This window comes from Pristis pectinata, chromosome 14 (assembly GCF_009764475.1).
Source record: "Pristis pectinata isolate sPriPec2 chromosome 14, sPriPec2.1.pri, whole genome shotgun sequence".
In the NCBI taxonomy this organism is placed as follows: domain Eukaryota; kingdom Metazoa; phylum Chordata; class Chondrichthyes; order Rhinopristiformes; family Pristidae; genus Pristis; species Pristis pectinata.
The window spans coordinates 32,382,438-32,402,138 of record NC_067418.1 but is presented as its reverse complement, the minus strand read 5'-3'; the positions used below and the strand labels follow the sequence as shown (position 1 = coordinate 32,402,138).

Sequence of the window (19,701 nt, the reverse complement as noted above, 5' to 3'; positions counted from 1 at the left end):
ACTTCTCCTTCAAATCCCTTTTAAGGCTCCTTCCTCTGACATTAAACCTATACCTGTTTGTTTTTGATGCCCCTACCGTGAGAAAAAGGTTCTGACTATCTACCCTATATACGTCTCTTATAATTTAATGTACCTCTATCAGGTCACTCTTCAGCCTCCGTAACTGTATGGAATACAAGCCCAGCTTATCCACTTTCCCTCCATAACTAAAGTCGTCCAATCCAGACAACTTCCTGGTGAACCTTGTCTGCCCTCTCCCCAGCGTAACTACATCTTCTCTGTGGTGTGGCAGCCAGAACTGCATACAATACTCCAAGTGCAATCTAACTAGTATTCTTCTTAAAGTTGCAAAAAAAATCCCAACTTTTATACTCAATTTTCTAACCTATGAAGGCAAGCATGCCATATCCCTTCCTATCACCACCCTATCTATCTGCGTTGTCACTTTTAAGGAACTATGGACTTGAACCCCAAGGTCCCTTTGTTCATCAACATGCCTTAGTGGACTATTATTTACTGTATATGTCCTACCCCTATTTGACCTGACAAAATGCATCACCTCACACATCTCAGGAATAAATTCCCTTCATATCATCTATAAACTTACTAATCATACCTCCTACATTCATATCCAAGTTATTAATATATATCACAAACAACAAGGTACACCACTGGTCCCAGACTTCCAATCAGTTAAACATCTTTCCACCACCACCCTGTCCCTCCTATCACCAAGCCAATTTTGGATCCAATTAGCCATCTCGTCTTAGATCCTATGTGCTGTAACTTTCCTGACTAGCCTACCATGCAGGAACTTGTCAAGTGCATTACTAAATTTTGACAAAGCTAGCCACGCCAAACTCATGTAGCTGGATGGGACCACACTCACCTACATAGACAATGTTTACATCCTACCTTCATCAATCTCCTTGGCTACCTCCTCAAAAAAAGTCAATCAAGTTAGTAAGATAGGATTTCTCCCTCACAATTCCCATTTGTAGCTTTTGACAAGGCTAGCCATGCCAAATTTCTCCTACGTCATGTATCTGGATGGGACCACACTCACCTGGCTCCATACCTATGCATCCAGTTGTAATCAGATCCACCACCATTGGACTCACTTTTACCACTATAGCGTCATTACCTCTAAAGCTCGCAAGTGTCTACCTTGCCACCTTCTATTTCTCCTCAATGTGCTGCCTCAAAATCTTCTAAAACGTGCATCACTTTGCTCATGCATGCTGTTGTCAATCAGCTTTAGCTCACCATCACTTCTTTTGATCCCACTATTGTCTCTAAATTGTAATGTTATTCAACCAACATCTAAAAGTGGATGAGCAGAAATTTCCTTCAACCAACAACAGGAAGACAAAACCTACTGAACACGGACCTTATCACAAACTTCACTCCCTGGCCACTGACTCTGTTCCTCCGAACCATTTGTTCACAAACTTGCTAGCATATTTGACTCTGGGTTAAAATCTGAGCTTCATTATCTGTGCTATCACCAAAACTGTTAACCTTTACTTCAATAATATAGCTGCTGGCGAGCTCACATCCATAGCTTTGTCATCTCTACATTCAGTCATTGCCTGACCTTTCTCAGCCAACTTTTTATAAATTTGAGATCACTCAAAACTTTACAGTCCACCCCTGGTCTACAGCATTCTTCCATCGCCTCTTTACTTACTGAACTGTACTAGGTTCTGATTAACTAACTGTCTAATTTTAAAATTCTTATCCATGTTTTAATGGGTTTTTTTGTTCTGTATCTCTGCAATCTTAGCACTATAAAGCTCTAAGATATCCATACGTGGGCCTCTTGAGCATCTCTGAATTTAATTGCTGCAGCACAAGGGGTCATCAGGTTCCTGCCCTAAACTTCAGAATTCCCCCTCTATCTACCTTGCCCCTCTATCACTCTCTGCTTTGACACTGAATTTTTTGTCATCAACCCCTTGTATTCCCTTTTGTGACTCAGCACCAATTTTGTAGATAATAAGGATCCTGTGAAATGACTTGGGATGGTTTTACTACATCAAAAATGCTAAATTTAAATAGATGTTGTTGATTCATAATACTTTCCTCATTTCACAGCAACCAGAAATGTTGAAACGAATGGTGGTCTACAATTCGTCATTTCATTCTAAAGGAAAGCACGTAAATAATAAGGAAATTTTATCTTAATTTATTTAATTCTTACTTTTTTTAGGCATGTATTCTTTTTGATATAGATATACAACATGTATGAGTCCCTAATTTATCTTCTTCCTCTTTTGTTCCACTGAAGGTGTGCTTATTTTGTTTTCTCTGTGGATTAGCTTGAGCTCTGCAAAGTTTATGGTCATGATTGCTTCATCACTTTATATCTTTCACTGAGCATCTTGAAGTCAATTGACCCTGCATAAAGGATAATTGATTCTTGCTGTTTTAATTTTTTTTGTGCCTACACAACTAAGTATTTTTGAATGGAGTGTGGCAACTACAATGACTGAAGTATGTTAAGAAAACAAAAATATTCCCATGATAGTGTAGCCTTTACAGTATGTATGTAACTATCAGATGACTTCATTTGTTGGTCTCTTATGAGGTGATGAAGATTTGATTTAGATTATAAATCAATGTTGAAAACAGTTATAATAACTAGTGGTTGACTTTGTTTTATTCTAACTTGCTATTTTTTTTTATTTCTGTACTGATACTTCTTGGAGAAATTGCTTTTTTTCGAGCAAGTCAAAGCTTTCAAAATTACTTTTTCTTTTAAGTCATGACATGAGGTTGAAGTCAGCTTGGGTTCATACAGAAAAGATATCTGACCTCATGTTAATGAAGGATCAAGGTATCTTAATTGACTGGGATTTTTTTAATTGTGCAATTTGGTCACATAGTTTATAATAGAAACAGAAAATGCTGGAAATGCTCAGCAAGTCAGGCCACATCTGTGGGAAGAGAAACAGAGCTAATATTTCAGGTCATATACTCCTAATCACAACAGGGAAGAAGAAAAAAGAAGCTTGACGAGATGCAGGGACAGTGGGGGGGGGGGGTGGAGGGAGGATACCTCTGATAGGGTAAAACCAGGGTGACCTTGCAGATTGGCTGTAAACAAGGTTACCTGGTCAATGAGTGAATAGGAGCTGTTAAAGAGTGAGGACATAGAATGTGAATATGAAAGGACTGAAGGGATATGGGTCATAAACAGGAGGAAGACATTTAGTATAAATCGGCATCAAGATGGGCACAACATCATGGGCCGAATGGCCTATCCAGTGCTGTACTGTTCTATGAATGTTATCAACATAAAAACATGGACGAATGTAGGAGTTGCAAAATGAAGAGCAGGAAGAAATGCCAGGCATGTCAGGCTGGACATGTCCTTCACTTCCAGAGGAAAAAAGGGAAAAGCAAACAGGCTGAGCCAATATCACAGACTGATACAGACCAAGAAATCAAGTTACCTGTAGTTGTAGAATTCAATACTAAGTCCAGAAGGCTGCAACATGCCCAGACAGAAGATAAAGTGCTGTTCCTCGAGCTTGCATTGCACTTTGTTACAGTGATGCAGGCATTGCATGTTTTTATCTCTACCTTACCTGTTTGCTGCTGGAATCCTCACTATGTTGCCTTATTTCACAACAGTTCTACAAGCTTTTGATCACCTCTTTTTATCTCCTCCTTTTGAACAACATTTTTTTCCTCTATTACATCCCATTGAAGTTCTTCGTGAATTTTTTTTTCTGGGGGTTGATGGTGAGTGATATGTGAATGAAAATTTACATAGTGGAAGAAAATTGGCAGAAAAAATGGCAAAATTTGATTTATGATTGATGCTCAAATAAAAGGTAAAAGATGAAAATGCAAACTTTAAGGAAAAAATAAGTAGCATTTCTAGCATATTTTCTTATGTAGACATTAAATTGTTCAACTTGCAAGATAGGGATAAATATAGATTAGGTGTGGTAAATAAAACAGTGCCTTGCCTTTGATTGTCAGGTGGAATTACAGCTCACTGTAAGATTGGTACCAGTACTGCCTGTCATAAATGAAATAATTTCAATCTAGTGAAAGAGTTCCCTTTATCCCTATTTCGGGTCTTAACATTTGTTTCTGATATAGTTCCTGTAATAAAACATATTAATGTTTGATTTTTACACAGGAGAAATCATTGCATAATCATCTTCAGAAGCATCAAGTTCGATAACATTAACTGTAGTGTTTTATTAGGGAAAATATTTAATATTGTTTAAACCTTAAAGATATAGGTTAACCAATAGTTAAGCTATTTAATATGAATTTATGCAATGATATTAAAGATACATAGTTACAAAAATTACTGTAATGGCATGTACAGTGATGATGAACTGAGCATGCAGTCTTGCCAAGCTTGATTTTAATAGCAAAAGAATATTTTTTAATTAAATATGTAAACAAAATAATAGCAGTAAGTAATCATATTCACCAGTGATGTGTGTTACTTGTTACATAAGAAATATTTTGACATGATGTTATATTGTTGCAGGGCTTCCAAAAATATGTGGAGGACTTTGATCCTTATTCCATGGTAAGCAATGAAACTAATTACAAACTAGAAGCACAATAGAAGAGCAGAAAAAAATTGACAAACTGCCTTGCAGAAAGGAAAAATAAGGAAGGACTATCGCCACTATGTCCGGCAGGCAATAGGGCATCTGGGAGGCTTCAGATTTCTACCATTACTGATGGGAGAATCTGAGCCTCCCAAGATGGTGCTGAGCAAATATATCATAAAATCTTGGTCCATCCCTGAAGACCTTGTTTTATGGGCACAGCTTCCTACAAGCATTCCCGCTCTCTCCCTCTGCTGTCCAATCACAGACCATTGCACAACAAGTTGATGTTATTAGTAGTTACATTGATCTTTATCCAAGTTTCCTTCCAAGACAATGAAAGCACTAATCCTGATGTAATTGAGAAAAGCTGCTAAGTGTCAAAAGTAATATCTCAGCAAAATGCTGTGGAAAAATGTTTTCCCAAAAGCAGGTAGGAATACAGCTGTGAAATCTGAGCATTTACTGCAGTGTTTCTTTGGGTTTGATTCAGCTCTGCCAAATGCTGCTTTGCTCTTACTTTGCTTTCTTTGACAATTTTCAGAACCCAGGGAATCCCTTGAATTGGCAATAAATCTGAAAGTAAATTGAAATATTTGTTTAGTGGAGTGCATAACAAATGTCTATCGTGATCTATCCCTTCCAGTGGCATTGCACACCAGCAGCCTAACATGTTCCAGTAAAATCCAGATACAAATAAATTGGAGCTGGTTACTAATATTTTGGTAGTTTTGCTGGTTTTAAACATTCTTCTCCCACCCTAACTGACTCTACACAATCCTGTGTGCGCCTCCAAGTTAAAATTCCCCTCTTAGCAGTCATATATCTTTACCAATGCCATTTGTAGGCTACATTTTGCGGGGAATTGGGCATCCACACCTATTATGGTAAGGCGGATTTCATAAACCACCCGACAGAAATGGTTCCACCACCCTGGAGGCAGAGTTCAAATTGCAAATGAGGAAACTCTGGAAAATTGGCACAACATGTGATACCTATAAGCCTGAACTTTCTTCCTTAATCATCAAATGTTTCATTCACACAAAAGCTGCTAATGGAGCCAAACACTATAACATCAATAGTAAAAGATTCTGCTTAGGGCAGCTTAAGTAGCTGAAGATGGTTGGGCCATGGTAATTTCCCTGAGGAAGTTGTGCACTCATGTCCATAGACTATGATGGTTAGCCTGTCACAGCTACAACTATCCTTCTTTGTACCAGAGACTGAAACAGCCACTGGAACACTTGCCTTTTGACCCTCCGTTGACCTTAACTGTGCTCAGCTTCTTATAGCCAAATTTGGTCAAGTGTTACTTGGTGTTGGTCACAGCTGCTCTTGCCTCTTCTTTGCAATTTAACTCTTGTTTCTATGTTTTTTAGTGGGTGATGGCTGGAATCAAGTGGCTATTACTGATCCATTTGGCAGTTTTGATGAGAATGCTACAGACATTTTGGCCCTGTTTTCAGTTCACTAGCATGTGTTTTGGTTACCAATGTGCTTGAGGAGAGAAATGCTCATGGATATCTCTGTCTAACAAGTCTCCAACCATTCTTGATTGGATTAAGTAGGGGTAGAATATCTTTCTTTATCCTGCTGAATTTTGGAACAGTTACTTCTGTCCAGATTCACTGAGAGAGTGCCCCATTTTTGTAATATATCTCACACCTCCTTATTACAAAAGGAATGAGCTGGACACCAAGGTTATAAAAATAGGTTAAGTGCTGTTGTTGCTGCTGAGTCATGGCTGTTAAAGGATGCTCAGTTTTGGAATACTACGCCTATTCTATTTAAGAAGGTCCATACGGTGGCCACTACTGTCAGTACTGTCATGAACAAATGTGTCTAATCGGGAGTCTGTTTAAGCCAAATAGTTAACTCTCTTCAAGAAAAGCTCAAGCAACCGTAAACTATTGTCTTGATGGAAAACAGACTATTTTTTTTGGAAAACAAAAGATCAGATAAAAATAAAATAAATTGGCAATGGTGCAAATGAGGTGCTATTGTATTGGTTGCTCATTACACAGGGAATCCCATATTTAACTCCATTGCATTAAATTTAAGACAATATATACAACTGGTCATTGATTGGAGAGTGCCTGTTTTTCACTACTGTCCATCACTAATCTAGATTCTGTTTGGTTTTGGAGCAGCTCTCAGATGAGAGAGATGTGATTCATATTTAAAGCCAAGTCAACCCTCTGCAACGGATTTAATAATCCAACACTGAAGTCAGACAAGGCCCTTGAGGAATATAAAGGAAGCAGGAAAGAATTTAAACAAGAAATTAGGAGAGCTAATGTCCTTGGCAAATAGGATTAAGGACAATCCCAAGGTATTTTATACATATATTAGGAGCAAGAAGTTGGCAAAGGAAAGGATAGGTACACTCAAGGACAAAGGAGGGAATTAATGCATGAAGCCAGAGGAAGTGGGCGAGGTCCTTAATGAGTACTTCACATTGGTATTCACCCAGGAGGACACTGATAATGGTGATCTTAGGGAGGAGTATGTTGATATTCTAGGGCATGTTAATATTAAGGAGGAAGAGGTATTGGGTGTTTTGAAAAACATTCATGTGAATAAGTCCCCAGGGCCTGTTGGGATACTTAGGGAAGCAAGGGAGGAGATTGCAGGGGCCATGACAGAGATCTTTGTATCCTCTTTAGCCACGGATGAGGTGCCAGAAGACAGGAGAACAGCCAATGTTGTTCCTTTGTTTAAGAAGGGCTAAGGGGACAAACCAGGAAGTTATAGGCTGTGGACCTTACATCATTTGTAAGGAAATTTTGTAAAAAATTCTTAAGGACAGGATTTACTCACATTTGGAAACGCTTGTACTTATTAGGGATAGTTAGCATGGCTCTGTGCAAGGGAGGTCCTGTCTTACAAATTTGATTGGGTTTTTTGAAGAAGTGATGAAGATGATTGATTAGGGTAGGGCAGTGGATATTGTCTGTATAGACTTCAGTAAAGCATTTGACAAGGTTCTCATGGTAGGCTGGTTTAGAAGATTAAGTCACATTGGATCCACAGTGAGTTGATAAATTGGATCCAGAATTGTCTTGGTCATAGAAGACAGTGGATCAGTGCTGTTCTTCATAATATATGAAAATGTAGGTGGTCTGGTTAGAAAGTTCACAGATGATGACAAAATTGGTGGAACTGTGGATAGTAAGGAAGGTTGTCAAAGGATACAGCAGGATATAGATCAGTTGGAAACTTGAGCAGAGAAATTGCAGATGGAGTTTAATCCAGGTGTTGCATTTTGGGAGATCAAATGCAAGAGGAAATTATGCAGTAAACGGCAGGACCCTTTGATGTACAGAGGGATGTTGGGGTCCAAGTCCATACTGCCCTGAAAGTGGCAACAGAGTAAATAAGTTGGTAAAAAAAAAAGTCTATGGGATGCTTGCTTCATCAGTCAAGGTATTGAGTATAAAAGCTAGGAAGTCATTTTGAAGCTGTATATAACTTTGGTTAGGCCACATTTGGACTATTGTGTGCAGTTCTGATCGCCACACTATAGGAATGATGTGGAGGCTTTGGAGAGAGTGCAGAAGAGTTTCACCAGGAGGCTGCCTGCATTGGAGTGTGTTAGCAAGAAGGAGAGTTTGGACAAACTTGTTTAATTTTCCCTGGAGCATAGGAGGCTGAGGGACAACCTGATAGAAGTATATAAAATTATGAGAGGTCTGAATAGAGTGGATAGTCAGTGCCTTTTTCCCAGGGTGGAAATGTCAAATACTAGAGAACATAGGTTTAAGCTAAGAGGGGGAAAATTTAAAGGAGATTTGCGAGGCAAGTCTTTTTATACAGAGAGAGGTAGGTGCCTGGAGGTGGTGGGAGCAGATACAATAGCAATATTTAAGAGGCATTTAGACAGACACACTAACAGGCAGGGAATGTAGAGGGATATTATCCATGTACAGGCAGACAGAATTAGTTTAATTTAGCATCGAGGTTGGTGGAGACCTGGTGAGCTGAAGGGCTTGTGCCTGTGCTGTACTTTTCTGTGATCTATGTTCAGTACGTGAATCACTTTGGGTTTGTACTCTTTTCCGCATTAACAGTAAGCCTATATCATATGAAGGTAGTCCCAGCCAGAGAATTTGCAGTTAAGTTGCCATTGTTTTTGCTGATAAACTGTGTTTATAGTCATATTGCAGGAGCATTTGTGTGCATACTTGGTTTCCCTATCTTTCCCTTTGCTAACCTGACCTTCAACCTTTAGACTTGGGTTAATGACAATAGTAAGTGCTTTCCATATAAAGTAAGCAGAAGCTAACTATATTTATTAATTCACTTAAAATCTGGTGATAAGTGTCCATGCATTAATGTCCAGCTGAGCTCAAACATTTTTAAAATGTTTGTCTCTCCAGAACACTAATTTATACATGATCATGTCCTGAAATTAGTCCAGTACTTTTTACTTTTTGGACCAGTAAGTGTGTACTAGTTGATAAATAGCCCCAGAAGGAAAAACAGAAAATAGCATGTTGCCAATCACACTTAAAAGCATTTTCCTTTTCCCCATCCAAGTAAAAAATTAACAAGTGTGCAGATGAAGCTCATGGACCACACACAAACAGATTGATAATGTTACTCACTACTCACTGGCTTCTCTCTGTACCCACAGAGTTAATTGCCGTCTTTGCCTGGAAGAATGAGTTGAGCTCCTTTTAGTACAGGGTGTTAGAGAAGAACCAATGTTGTGTTGAGTTTGCTGGTCACACTGAGGGCAGCAGGTGCAAAAACACATTTGTACTCACCACTTCTTGATGGAGGAGAGATAATTTCTGATAGATGGGGAAATATAGCAGTGTTTTTGAATGCTATACATGGATACCTCAAAGGCAGTTTTGTGGAAGTCAAATAAGGGCAGGCAGTATGATGTGACGTGAGGAGTTATTTCGACAAAATTATTCAATAACATGCTTTGCCAGGAATGGATTTGCCTTTCACTAGCTTTTATGAATGGAAGCCTGTCAATATATTCTATGATATCAGAAAGAAAAGAGCCATATTTTGAAAAATAGCTCAAGTTATGCAAGATCAACACTCCCGTTGGATTAACATACTTTCAAATGATTGAAATTAGTTCTTATAATTTCTTTAGCAACAATAACAGTCATGTGTTTTGCAATATATTGACCAACTTTAGTTCAGTATCATTCATTTCCTTTGCCAATACCTGCAAGAGAATTGATTGATAAATCATAAACATATGTCTAATATTCTCACTGCCCAAAAGCTCTTGAGATGCTATTTTATCTAAATCACTTTTAATCTTACAGTTTTCTCCCAAACTTATTTGTTAACATGCTTTCAAATAGAAGAGGTCTCAGAAGTAACCAACTATGTCAATTAGCCATGTTTCACAATGGTGGTGCTTTAAAATTCTACCATAGAACCATACAGCACAAAACAGGCCCTTCGGCCCACCATGTTGTGCCGTCCATCAAACCACCTTCACACTACCTAACCCCTTCCTCCCGCATATCCCTCCATCTCACATTCCTCCATATGCCTATCCAACAAGCTCTTGAACCTGTCCAATGTATCTGCCTCCACCACCACCCCAGGCAGTGCACCAACCACTCTCTGGGTGAAAAACCTCCCCCTGACATCTCCCCTGAACCTCCCACCCATAACCTTAAAGCCATGCCCTCTCGTCTTGAGCATCGGTGCCCTGGGAAGGAGGCGCTGACTGTCTACTCTATCTATTCCTCTCAATATTTTATATACCTCTATCATGTCTCCTCTCATCCTCCTCCTTTCCAGTGAACAAAGCCCTAGCACCTTAAGCTTCTCCTCATATTCAATACTCTCTAATCCAGGCAGCATCCTGGTAAATCTCCTCTGCACCCTCTCCAACGCCTCCACATTCTTCCTATAATGAGGTGACCAGAACTGAACACAGTACTCTAAGTGTGGCCTAACTAGAGTCTTGTAAAGCTGCATCATCACCTCGCAGCTCTTAAACTCAATCCCGCGATTTATGAAAGCCAACATCCCATTGGCCTTCTTAACTGCTCTTTCCACCTGTGAGGCAACTTTCAATGAACTGTGAATATGAACCCCCAGATCCCTCTGCTCCTCCACACTGCCAAGTACCTTGTCATTTACCCGGTACTCTGCCCTGGAGTTTGTCCTTCCAAAGTGTACTACCTCACACTTCTCCGGATTGAACTCCATCTGCCACTTCTCAGCCCAGCTCTGCATCCTATCAATATCCCTCTGTAAGCTCCGACAGCCCTCCACACTATCCACAACACCGCCGATCTTAGTGTCGTCCGCAAACTTACTAACCCAGCCCTCCACCCCCTCATCTAAGTCATCTATAAATATCACAAAAAGTAGAGGTCCCGGAACCAATCCCTGCGGGACACCACTAGTCACTGCCCTCCAATCCGAGGGCACTCCTTCCACCACAACCCTCTGCTTTCTACATGCAAGCCAATTCCTAATCCACACAGCCAAGCTTCCCTGGATCCCTTGGCCTCTGACCTTCTAAAGAAGCCTACCATGAGGAACCTTATCAAACGCCTTACTAAAATCCATGTAAACCACATCCACCGCACTGCCCTCATCAATCTTCCTGGTCACCTCCTCAAAGAACTCTATCAGGCTTGTGAGGCAAGATCTTCCCTTCACAAAGCCATGCTGGCTGTCCCTAATCAGTCCATGATTCTCTAGGTGTTCATAAATCCTATCCCTTAGAATCCTTTCTAATAGCTTACCCACCACAGACGTGAGGTGGGCAATTATTCTGTCAGGAGTTTCTTAAGATTAGTGAATGTGAATCCTCAACCCCTCAGTTTTTCAGCTGCTGCTGGGGTTACTGGAGCTCTCGACTAGAGCACACTAATAATTCTATTTCTACCTTTGGTGCCAGAAGCTGCTTGCAAAGACGAGGGATATGTTCTGATGATAAAATAGCACCCCAGGAACTTTTGGGGAGTGACGATGTTAGACATAAGTAGGTTTACAATTTATCAGTCAGTTTTCTTGCAGGCATTGGCAAAGGAAATAAATGACTCTGAACCAAAATTAGTCAATATATTGCAATGCACGGGACTGTTTTTATTGCTGAAGAAATCAGCAACTCAACTCTGTTCATCGTTGGACAGGACAAAATGAGGGGTGGGTGTGTGCATATTTAGGTATGCATGGTGATGAAAGAGAGGTGTATGGATGGGGTTGTAAGGGAGGCACTGGATAGTAATGAAAGATGTGAATAGCAGTTTTTTATTGTACAACAGACTGACTGGAACTTAAACTGTTTATTTCCAATTTACTTGTACATTCATTGAGCTCTATTGCTATGGAGAAAAAAAGATTGCTGATGAAAATCGAACAAAGTATTAAGGGAATAGTGCATATCTGTGAAAAATGGATAGCTCACAGTTGAAGGGATGAATTACATTGAACGGCCAATAGATAATAATGGAGAGAAGGAAAAATGGGTCAGTGAATGGACAAAAATGGATGGTTATTAAAAAGAGCAAATAAACAGTCATGGAGGAAGAAAGAGTTAACTACACGAAGGAGAGAACAGATGGCTGTAGGGGAAATCTAAATGAGAAATGTGAAAAGGAGCAGATCAGTATCAGTATAGAGGAAACAAATAGATTACAAAAGAGGGAAGGGAGAAATGTATGGAAATGAAGGCTACGGGGAACTGGGAAGAAACTCAGCAATAATTTAGAGAGGATACAAAGCATCAGCAGCATTATCTGAGATGGTATTGGGAAGAAGATAATTGGCCTGAATTTTAGGATGGGAGGTTTTTAATATTGCAGTAGGGAAGCAAAAGAAACAGATCAGCTTAACCAAGTTGGAAAGACAAAAGAATGTTATGCTGATTTTAAGTAAATATCAGAATGAACTATGTGGTGTTGGAGATGTGCTAAGTTCCAGCAGAATATCAGGCCCAAGTGCTTTTGGGGTCAGTTTTCTTGAAATCCCAAGAGACCAAGCAAAATGTAATGCCATTGTGAGCATTTTAGTATTATCAAGATATTCTTAAATATATTCTCAGCACTGAGCACTTCAACCTTGTCCACTCAGGAAAAAAAAACAATGAACTGAGAAAAAAATAGGATAAATATCATTCTAAAATCCAGCACTGTTTGAGTTAGAAATCAGGTATGAATGGAAAAAGAAAGCAGAATTTTATGAATTGAAATTTAAGACCAATGCCGCTCTTGTTCTTGTGTGCACCCGGAGCAGTGTCTAAAAAATTAAATTTGAGATTTGTAAGCCAAACACTTTCAAAGATATCTCCATTGGATTTATGTTGATGCAGAATACAATGTGATTGTCCACTGTTTGACCTGAGCTGCAACATACCTTAGCAGAGGAGGTTTGATTCATTACTTATGAATCAAACCTATCCAGTTTAGAATGGCACAGTGGTGCAGCATTTAGTGCTGCTGCCTCACAGCTCCAGGGACCCCAGTCCAATCTTCACATTGGATTCTGTCTGTGTAGAACTTGCATGTTTTCCCTGTGACCACTTGAGTTTCCACAGGGTGCTCCAGTTTTCTCCCACAGCACAAAGATATGCTGGTAATTAGCCACTATAAATTAGTGTAGGTAAGTAACAAAAAAATCAAAGCAGAGGTGAAGAGTATCTGAGAATTAAGGGCTAGAGGGAGATAAGAAAAGGAGGATTAGATTGATAGGATTACTCCTTTGGGAGCCAACATGGACTCAGTAGACTAATTAGCCTCCTTTTGGGTCGTAATAAATAAGTAATGGATCACATTTAGAACCACCTTTGACTTTCAAGGAAGATGAAACCCAGAGAGTCTTGCCACTGTGTCCTGAATGAGTTCCTTGTGACTGGCTATCAACAATCAACTTCCCAGTCAACAAAGAGCTTTCAAAACTGATAGTGTTATAAAAATCTGAAAAATTTTGTGATGTCAAAACCTGTGGCATCATGAGGCTAGATATGACTTTGTTTATTGTTCAACCATGACATATTCTGAAGAAAAGGAATGTGCTTCTAGGTTAGGCTTTCACACCAGTGTAACTTCAGAAAGAGGAATAAATTTCCATTTCCTAATTCCAAACAGCAAGCTATGACACAGCATAAAAGTCACACACTACTGTTGCTGTTAGTTGAAAAGTGCAGCACATAATTTTCTTGCAAGGAAATAGAGTAATTGAAGGATTAATAACAGTGCTTCTTGCATTATTTAACAACAGTGATCAGGATGTTAAAATAACCAGAGTAATGTGGGTCCATCAGTCATAGAATGAATATCAAATTATCTGGGGCCGGCTATTGATGTGTACAGAATTTTACGCTTTAGCACATCATAGTTTGTTTCTGATCATTTATATGAAAAATAAATCCTGATTTTATTCAAATAACTTTATCTGTTAAGATCATAATTAGTATGGAAATAGATGGCACACTACTAATCAAAAGTATAATTATCTTCCAGTTCACATCAGACCAGATTGCAGGAAAAGATGTTCGCCTCTTAAGAATTAAAAAGGTAATAAGATACATTGCCATAACAGGATTTGTACTGAACTCTCTAATCAGTGACATGGTTATTTTTTTCAGTATTGCAATTATTCCTTCCTCCAGATTGATCACATCTATAAGTTTCAACAAAATATTAATATCTTCAGGCAAGGTCCACTTTGCATTGCCTTTTATTTCCAATTAATCTTACTGCAAGATCATTACAATGTTTTGCCTGTGTCGCATCTATAAATAAATTCACTGGAATATCACCTAGGTAGCTATTTAAGAGAAAATGCTTGGCTCCAGGCAATAGCATTATTTGTTGACGTCTCAGGTTTATGTACCACTCCAACTTGGATGATTTTTAGATTTGTTAGATATTAGAAGTTTGTTGGATTTTATTTTAACTGAGTGTCAGTCTGTGATGCCCCACGAAAACATAATGCATAATCAACAAAATGTTACTAGAGATTGGAATATATGTAAATATTATTTGTAATTTTAAGATGATCAGTTATTTTCCATGATTTTTAGGGAGAGCTGTCAAAATATCTGGTCATTTAGACAATCCCAAGTGAGTAATTAATATGAGAATTGTTTAATGATCCGGGTTCACATGCATGACTATTATCAGGCAAATTCTGTAATATTTTATTGCTCATTTCCTGATTTCTATAAGCACGAAAATTATGAAAGAAGGGACATATTGGTAATGAAGGGTTACCATTGGCAATGGTTTCAATTTCAGCTGGGATTTGTACCTGTCTTGCATCAAGGCAGCATTAGGAAAGAATTTATAGTAGCAGTTTTGTGATGCATGTTACATCAGTGCATTACTCAACAATGCGACACATATTAGCACATGGCGGACAATAAATTCTTACTGGGTTTATTAGGTGTGGACCTCTGACTTCATACTCACCAACAAATCATAAATACAGTGACATAAAACAGACATTGAATTAATTCAGTGCTTGTTATGAACAGAGTCAGTCATTACATGCCAAAGTACACCACTTGCCTTATTGTCATTTGTCAAAAAGGGTTCATGAGTATCCCAATTTATAAAACATTTGGGTGGATTTTAACTTCTAGATGTTTGGTTCATGAACCAAGCCTCCTGCCACAGCTTTTTGTTTACCCATATAAAATGTAAGTTTCAATAATTCTTGAAAGAAATTTTGCCCAGGTGCTCAATCGTACGGTATTTAGAACAACAAGTATGAAAATAAAAACGTGTTTAAACTAGTCATAATTATTTGTGAATGATTTTAATTTCCATATGGATTTTAGTAAAATGGAGACTTTGGCAAGGTCTTGCATGGAAGGCTGGTCTGGAAGGGCAGATCACATGGGATCCAGGGAGAGCTAGCTATGTGGATACATCATTGGCTTGATGGTAAGAAGCAGAGGGTGATGGCGGAAAGTTGTTTTTTGGACTGGGGGCCTGTGACTAGTAGTATGCCACAGGAATCAGACAATATCCACAGCACTGCCCTCATCAATCCTCTTAGTTGCTTCTTCAAAAAACTCTTAACAGATTTATGAGACACAATTTCTCATGCACAAAGTGGTGCTGACTATCCCTAATAAGTCCTTGTCTATCCAAATGCTGGTAGATCCTGTGCCTCAGAATCCCCCCCGGTAACTCACCCACCACTGATATCAGGCTCACTGGCTTGTCTTTGCCACTCCTCTTAAATAACAGTACAACATTAGCTATCCACCAGTCCTCTGAAACACCTGTGGCTAAAGATGATGCAACTATCTTTGCAAAGGCCACAGCGATTTCTTCCCTAGCTTCCCACAAGGTCTGAGGATGCACATGGTCAGGCCTGGATAATTATTCACTTGAATGTGTTTGTCAATACATCATCTTTGGTAATCCGTATGTAGATCTTATCCACAGTAAAAACTGATGAGAAATATTCATTAAAAATCTCCACACATAGACGGCTGTGCTGATCTTTAAGGGGACTTAATTCTCTCCCTAGCCACCCTTTTACTCTTAATATACCTTATACACCTCTAGACAATGGTGAGATTTAAAAACAAGGAGAGAATTTAAAATAGTTGTATTATTTAAACAGGACCATTATAAGCCAACTCTGGTGAGAGATTATAGTTTTAAAGCTGTTGTCATTGCAAATTCTGGGCTAATATTTTAAGTAGCGCTTAGACGTTCAATGTAAAGTTTTGCTCCATCCATTCCCAGGTCAGATTTATACTGCAGGTTTCTTATGTTAGAACTAAACATTGGCATTTCAATCTTTTAGCATGCCAATTATTATCATACATGCATGCAGAAAGGCAGTTGTTCAAAAGTTTCATATGTTTTTTTTACTTGCACATTGACAGATCTTTTGTATTGTTTGAACAAATTCTGTGGAAGTTAAAACCACTAGAAGTCTTAAATCAGTCTTTGAGCTGACAGGATCATTGATTCTGTTTTACAGGAGGGATCATTGGATCTTGCAGTTGAGGGGGGCATCAACTCTCCACTTGGGAAGATCGTTGTATCTGCTGTCTATGATGGGGGAGCTGCAGACAAACATGGTGAGATCATTTTTGATGTTCTTCACTCTCTCCAGGAGATTTGGAAAATCTTGATTTCCACTTTCTAGGTCATTCTGCTACGTTAGCCCTTCACAATTACGCATCTAAAATATGCACAGGAAAACTTTTTATTTAATAAATAATAAACACTTGAGATAAATTGAAAATTGTAAACAGATAAAGCATACAAGTACTTCTACTAAACTTAAGGTAATTTCTCTATTAAGTATATACTGCATGATTTTCTACCATTCAGATGATTTGTTTTCCATATTCAAATTTATCTCGAATTCCTGCAGTTTTGAGCTAATAGCCTCATATGCTAAACCTTGACAGGTCATAAAATCCTGCAGGGATAGAGTCATATGGCATAGAAACAGGCACAATGGCCCATCATGTCTATGCCAACCATCAAATACCTATCTGCATTTGGTCCATAGCCTGCTATGCCTTGGCAATTCAACTGCTCGTCCAGATGCTTCTCAAAACTTTTGAGAGTATCTGCCTCCATCACATTCTCGGGCATTGTGCTCCAAATTGCAACCACCCACCAGGTGAAAAAACCTTACCCAGATCTCCTCCAAACATCATACTCCTTACCTAAAGCCTATGACCTCTGGTCTTTGATACCTCTGCCATGGAGAAAAGTTTCTCGCTTTCCACCCTATCTTTGCCTCTTAATTTTGTCAGATCCCTCTATCAGATTCGTCAAATCATGTGGTGACCAGAACAGCACACAATATTCCAGCTGTGGCCTAACCAGTGTTTTATAAAGTTGTACCAAGACTTCCCTGCTCAAAACACTTTGCCTTGGCTAATGAAGGCAAGCATGCCTTCTGACTCACCCTATCTACCTATGCTGCCACCTTCAGGGATCTTTGAACTTGTACACCAATGAATCCAGATTTAGCATGCTGCAAGATTTGTTTCAGTTTTCGTGTTCCATCACATAAGGAAGCTGAACAGAAAGGATTATCCTCTTCTAAATGAATATGGATCTTTGCTTAATAAACTACAATCTCATAGATACTCAAATAGAAATTACGTAGATACAGATTGCTCTGTAGATGGCTGCTTATAATTTGTCACTGATTTTAAATGTGGCCAGAATATTGGCTGCCTTCCAAGCTACTGCTAGTCCTGATCCCTCTCACCCCCAGCAATCAGTCATTCCCTCATAATAATTACCAATGACTCAGTCTCTTTCTTTATGTTGTTTACTTTGCTATCCATGGAGTATTACAGTTTCATTCTATTTTATATCAGAAAAAAGGCATATTTTGAGAATTTCTTGCTAATGCTGCTTCTCACAATCATTACTCTATTAAGTTTAAATGAAATCATATGTTGAACAGCATTGAGCTGAATATACATTTGAACAGAATATCCCAGGTAATTGTGTCAATATTTATATTTTCAGAGATAAGAATTTTTATTGTGAAATTATGCCAATCACAAAAATCCTTGGGGATGCATTGAAACCAACTCAAAAATTAATGACTTCTGAGACTTCAACATTTGATTTCAAAGCTGAAGGGTAATTCAAATCCTTGGAAAAAAGTGAATTTCAACATTGGGGAGCTTGAAAAGTCAGAAGAGAGAATTAGGGTTTAATGGGAGCTAAATTAAATGTTAAATTAAACATATGTGATTAACAACACTCCATTCAACTTACTGAAGATGAAGCACATCATTTACCAGGATGGAAGTGGTGAGCTAATTAATTAGCACATATGCATTCCTAACCAGCATGCAGAGTCTAATGATACGTATGTCTGCAGAGTTTTGTGATTTCTCATCCATTGTTGCTGGCAAAACAGAAACTGCCCAACATCTTGGTGCTCCAGTGGAAGCTCAGACTTAATGTCATACGATCTTAGCTTGCTGCCGCACCAACTCAGATATTTGCCATCATGCCTCTGGATGCTTATAGTCAGGGGGGCTTGCAGAGTGTCATAGCACTCCAGCAATTCATCCCCCAACCAGATATTTGGCTTCCAGAGTTGCAATCTTAGGTGAGTTTCAATGGTTGTGATCCCACAGCTACCAAACTGCCAATGCTTTAGCTGTTGCTTGTCATCTGGCCAACCAGGCTACTGCATTCATGCCAGGAAGGATCAGTCTAAAGATGGTGCTTTTGGATCCACGAATTGTTGGTATCATGGTCTTAATGTAAGTTGCTACAGTCTCCTCCACTCAGCAGCTCCCACAAGCTACATTAACAGCTATTGTCATGGAACTGTGTATGAATAATGGGCCAGGCAAAGTTTTATGGAAGATAAGCACCAACAAATTACATAGGGTGATTCTTGGATATTCGACTGGCATAAGACTGATTTTGTTTATAAATTTAGTTTGGATTATTGATCTTGTGTTGGTTTTTATTTTGACTTTGTGGCCAAATGGACTCTGTGATCAGAATCAAAGGGAAGTTTAGGTAGAAATTGTTGGTAAATGGAAATTTGGGATTAATTGGTCATAGTCAGCTAAGACAGAAAGGGGTTTTCTAGGCCACATCCTCTCTATGCCTTGCTCTTCTTCTTCTCCTCCTATTCCTGTTCATTCACTTCTTGATTCTTGCCCTCCTCATTTTCTTTCTCCTACTTTCCCTGCTCCTGCTCGAAGTGAAGCTGGTGGCAACAATTGAGCCTTCATTTTTATCAAGGCTGAATAACATGCAACAGATGACTATGCATCATTATACCTCTCCTGTAGAGTACTGCAGGTTCTGTCTGTGGTGGTGAAAGCAACAGAATAGTGTTTTATGTTTACCCATGGTCTTTTCTGTCAGATTGCGTGTGGTGGCATGAAAGTTGTTAAGTATATGTTGCTGTTGTGTACATTGTGCACTGGAATCAAGGATTATGTGGTTAGTAAGTCATCCTTGTCACCCTATAGCCATCCTTTCATTTATCATATGAAGGTGACAGGGTGAAATGCCACAGAATGAAAATCTCTTTATGCCAAGATATGAGCAATAGGCCTGGATAGTTCACTGGGTATGGTTATGCACCAGCTAGATATAGAATGAGTGGAATTTCTCCTGTTTGTGCTAATCTCCAAATTGACACA

General features: G+C 38.9%; 1 protein-coding gene across 1 annotated transcript in view; it reads left to right on the top strand.

The window, feature by feature from the left end:
- The window catches only part of ush1c (Usher syndrome 1C), a 141,449-nt gene that overhangs the window by 104,635 nt on the left and 17,113 nt on the right, over positions 1-19,701 (top strand). Inside the window, 3 exon segments of the mRNA XM_052029288.1 lie at positions 4,520-4,561; positions 14,045-14,098; positions 16,530-16,629. Coding sequence (XP_051885248.1) covers positions 4,520-4,561; positions 14,045-14,098; positions 16,530-16,629 — 196 coding nt within the window.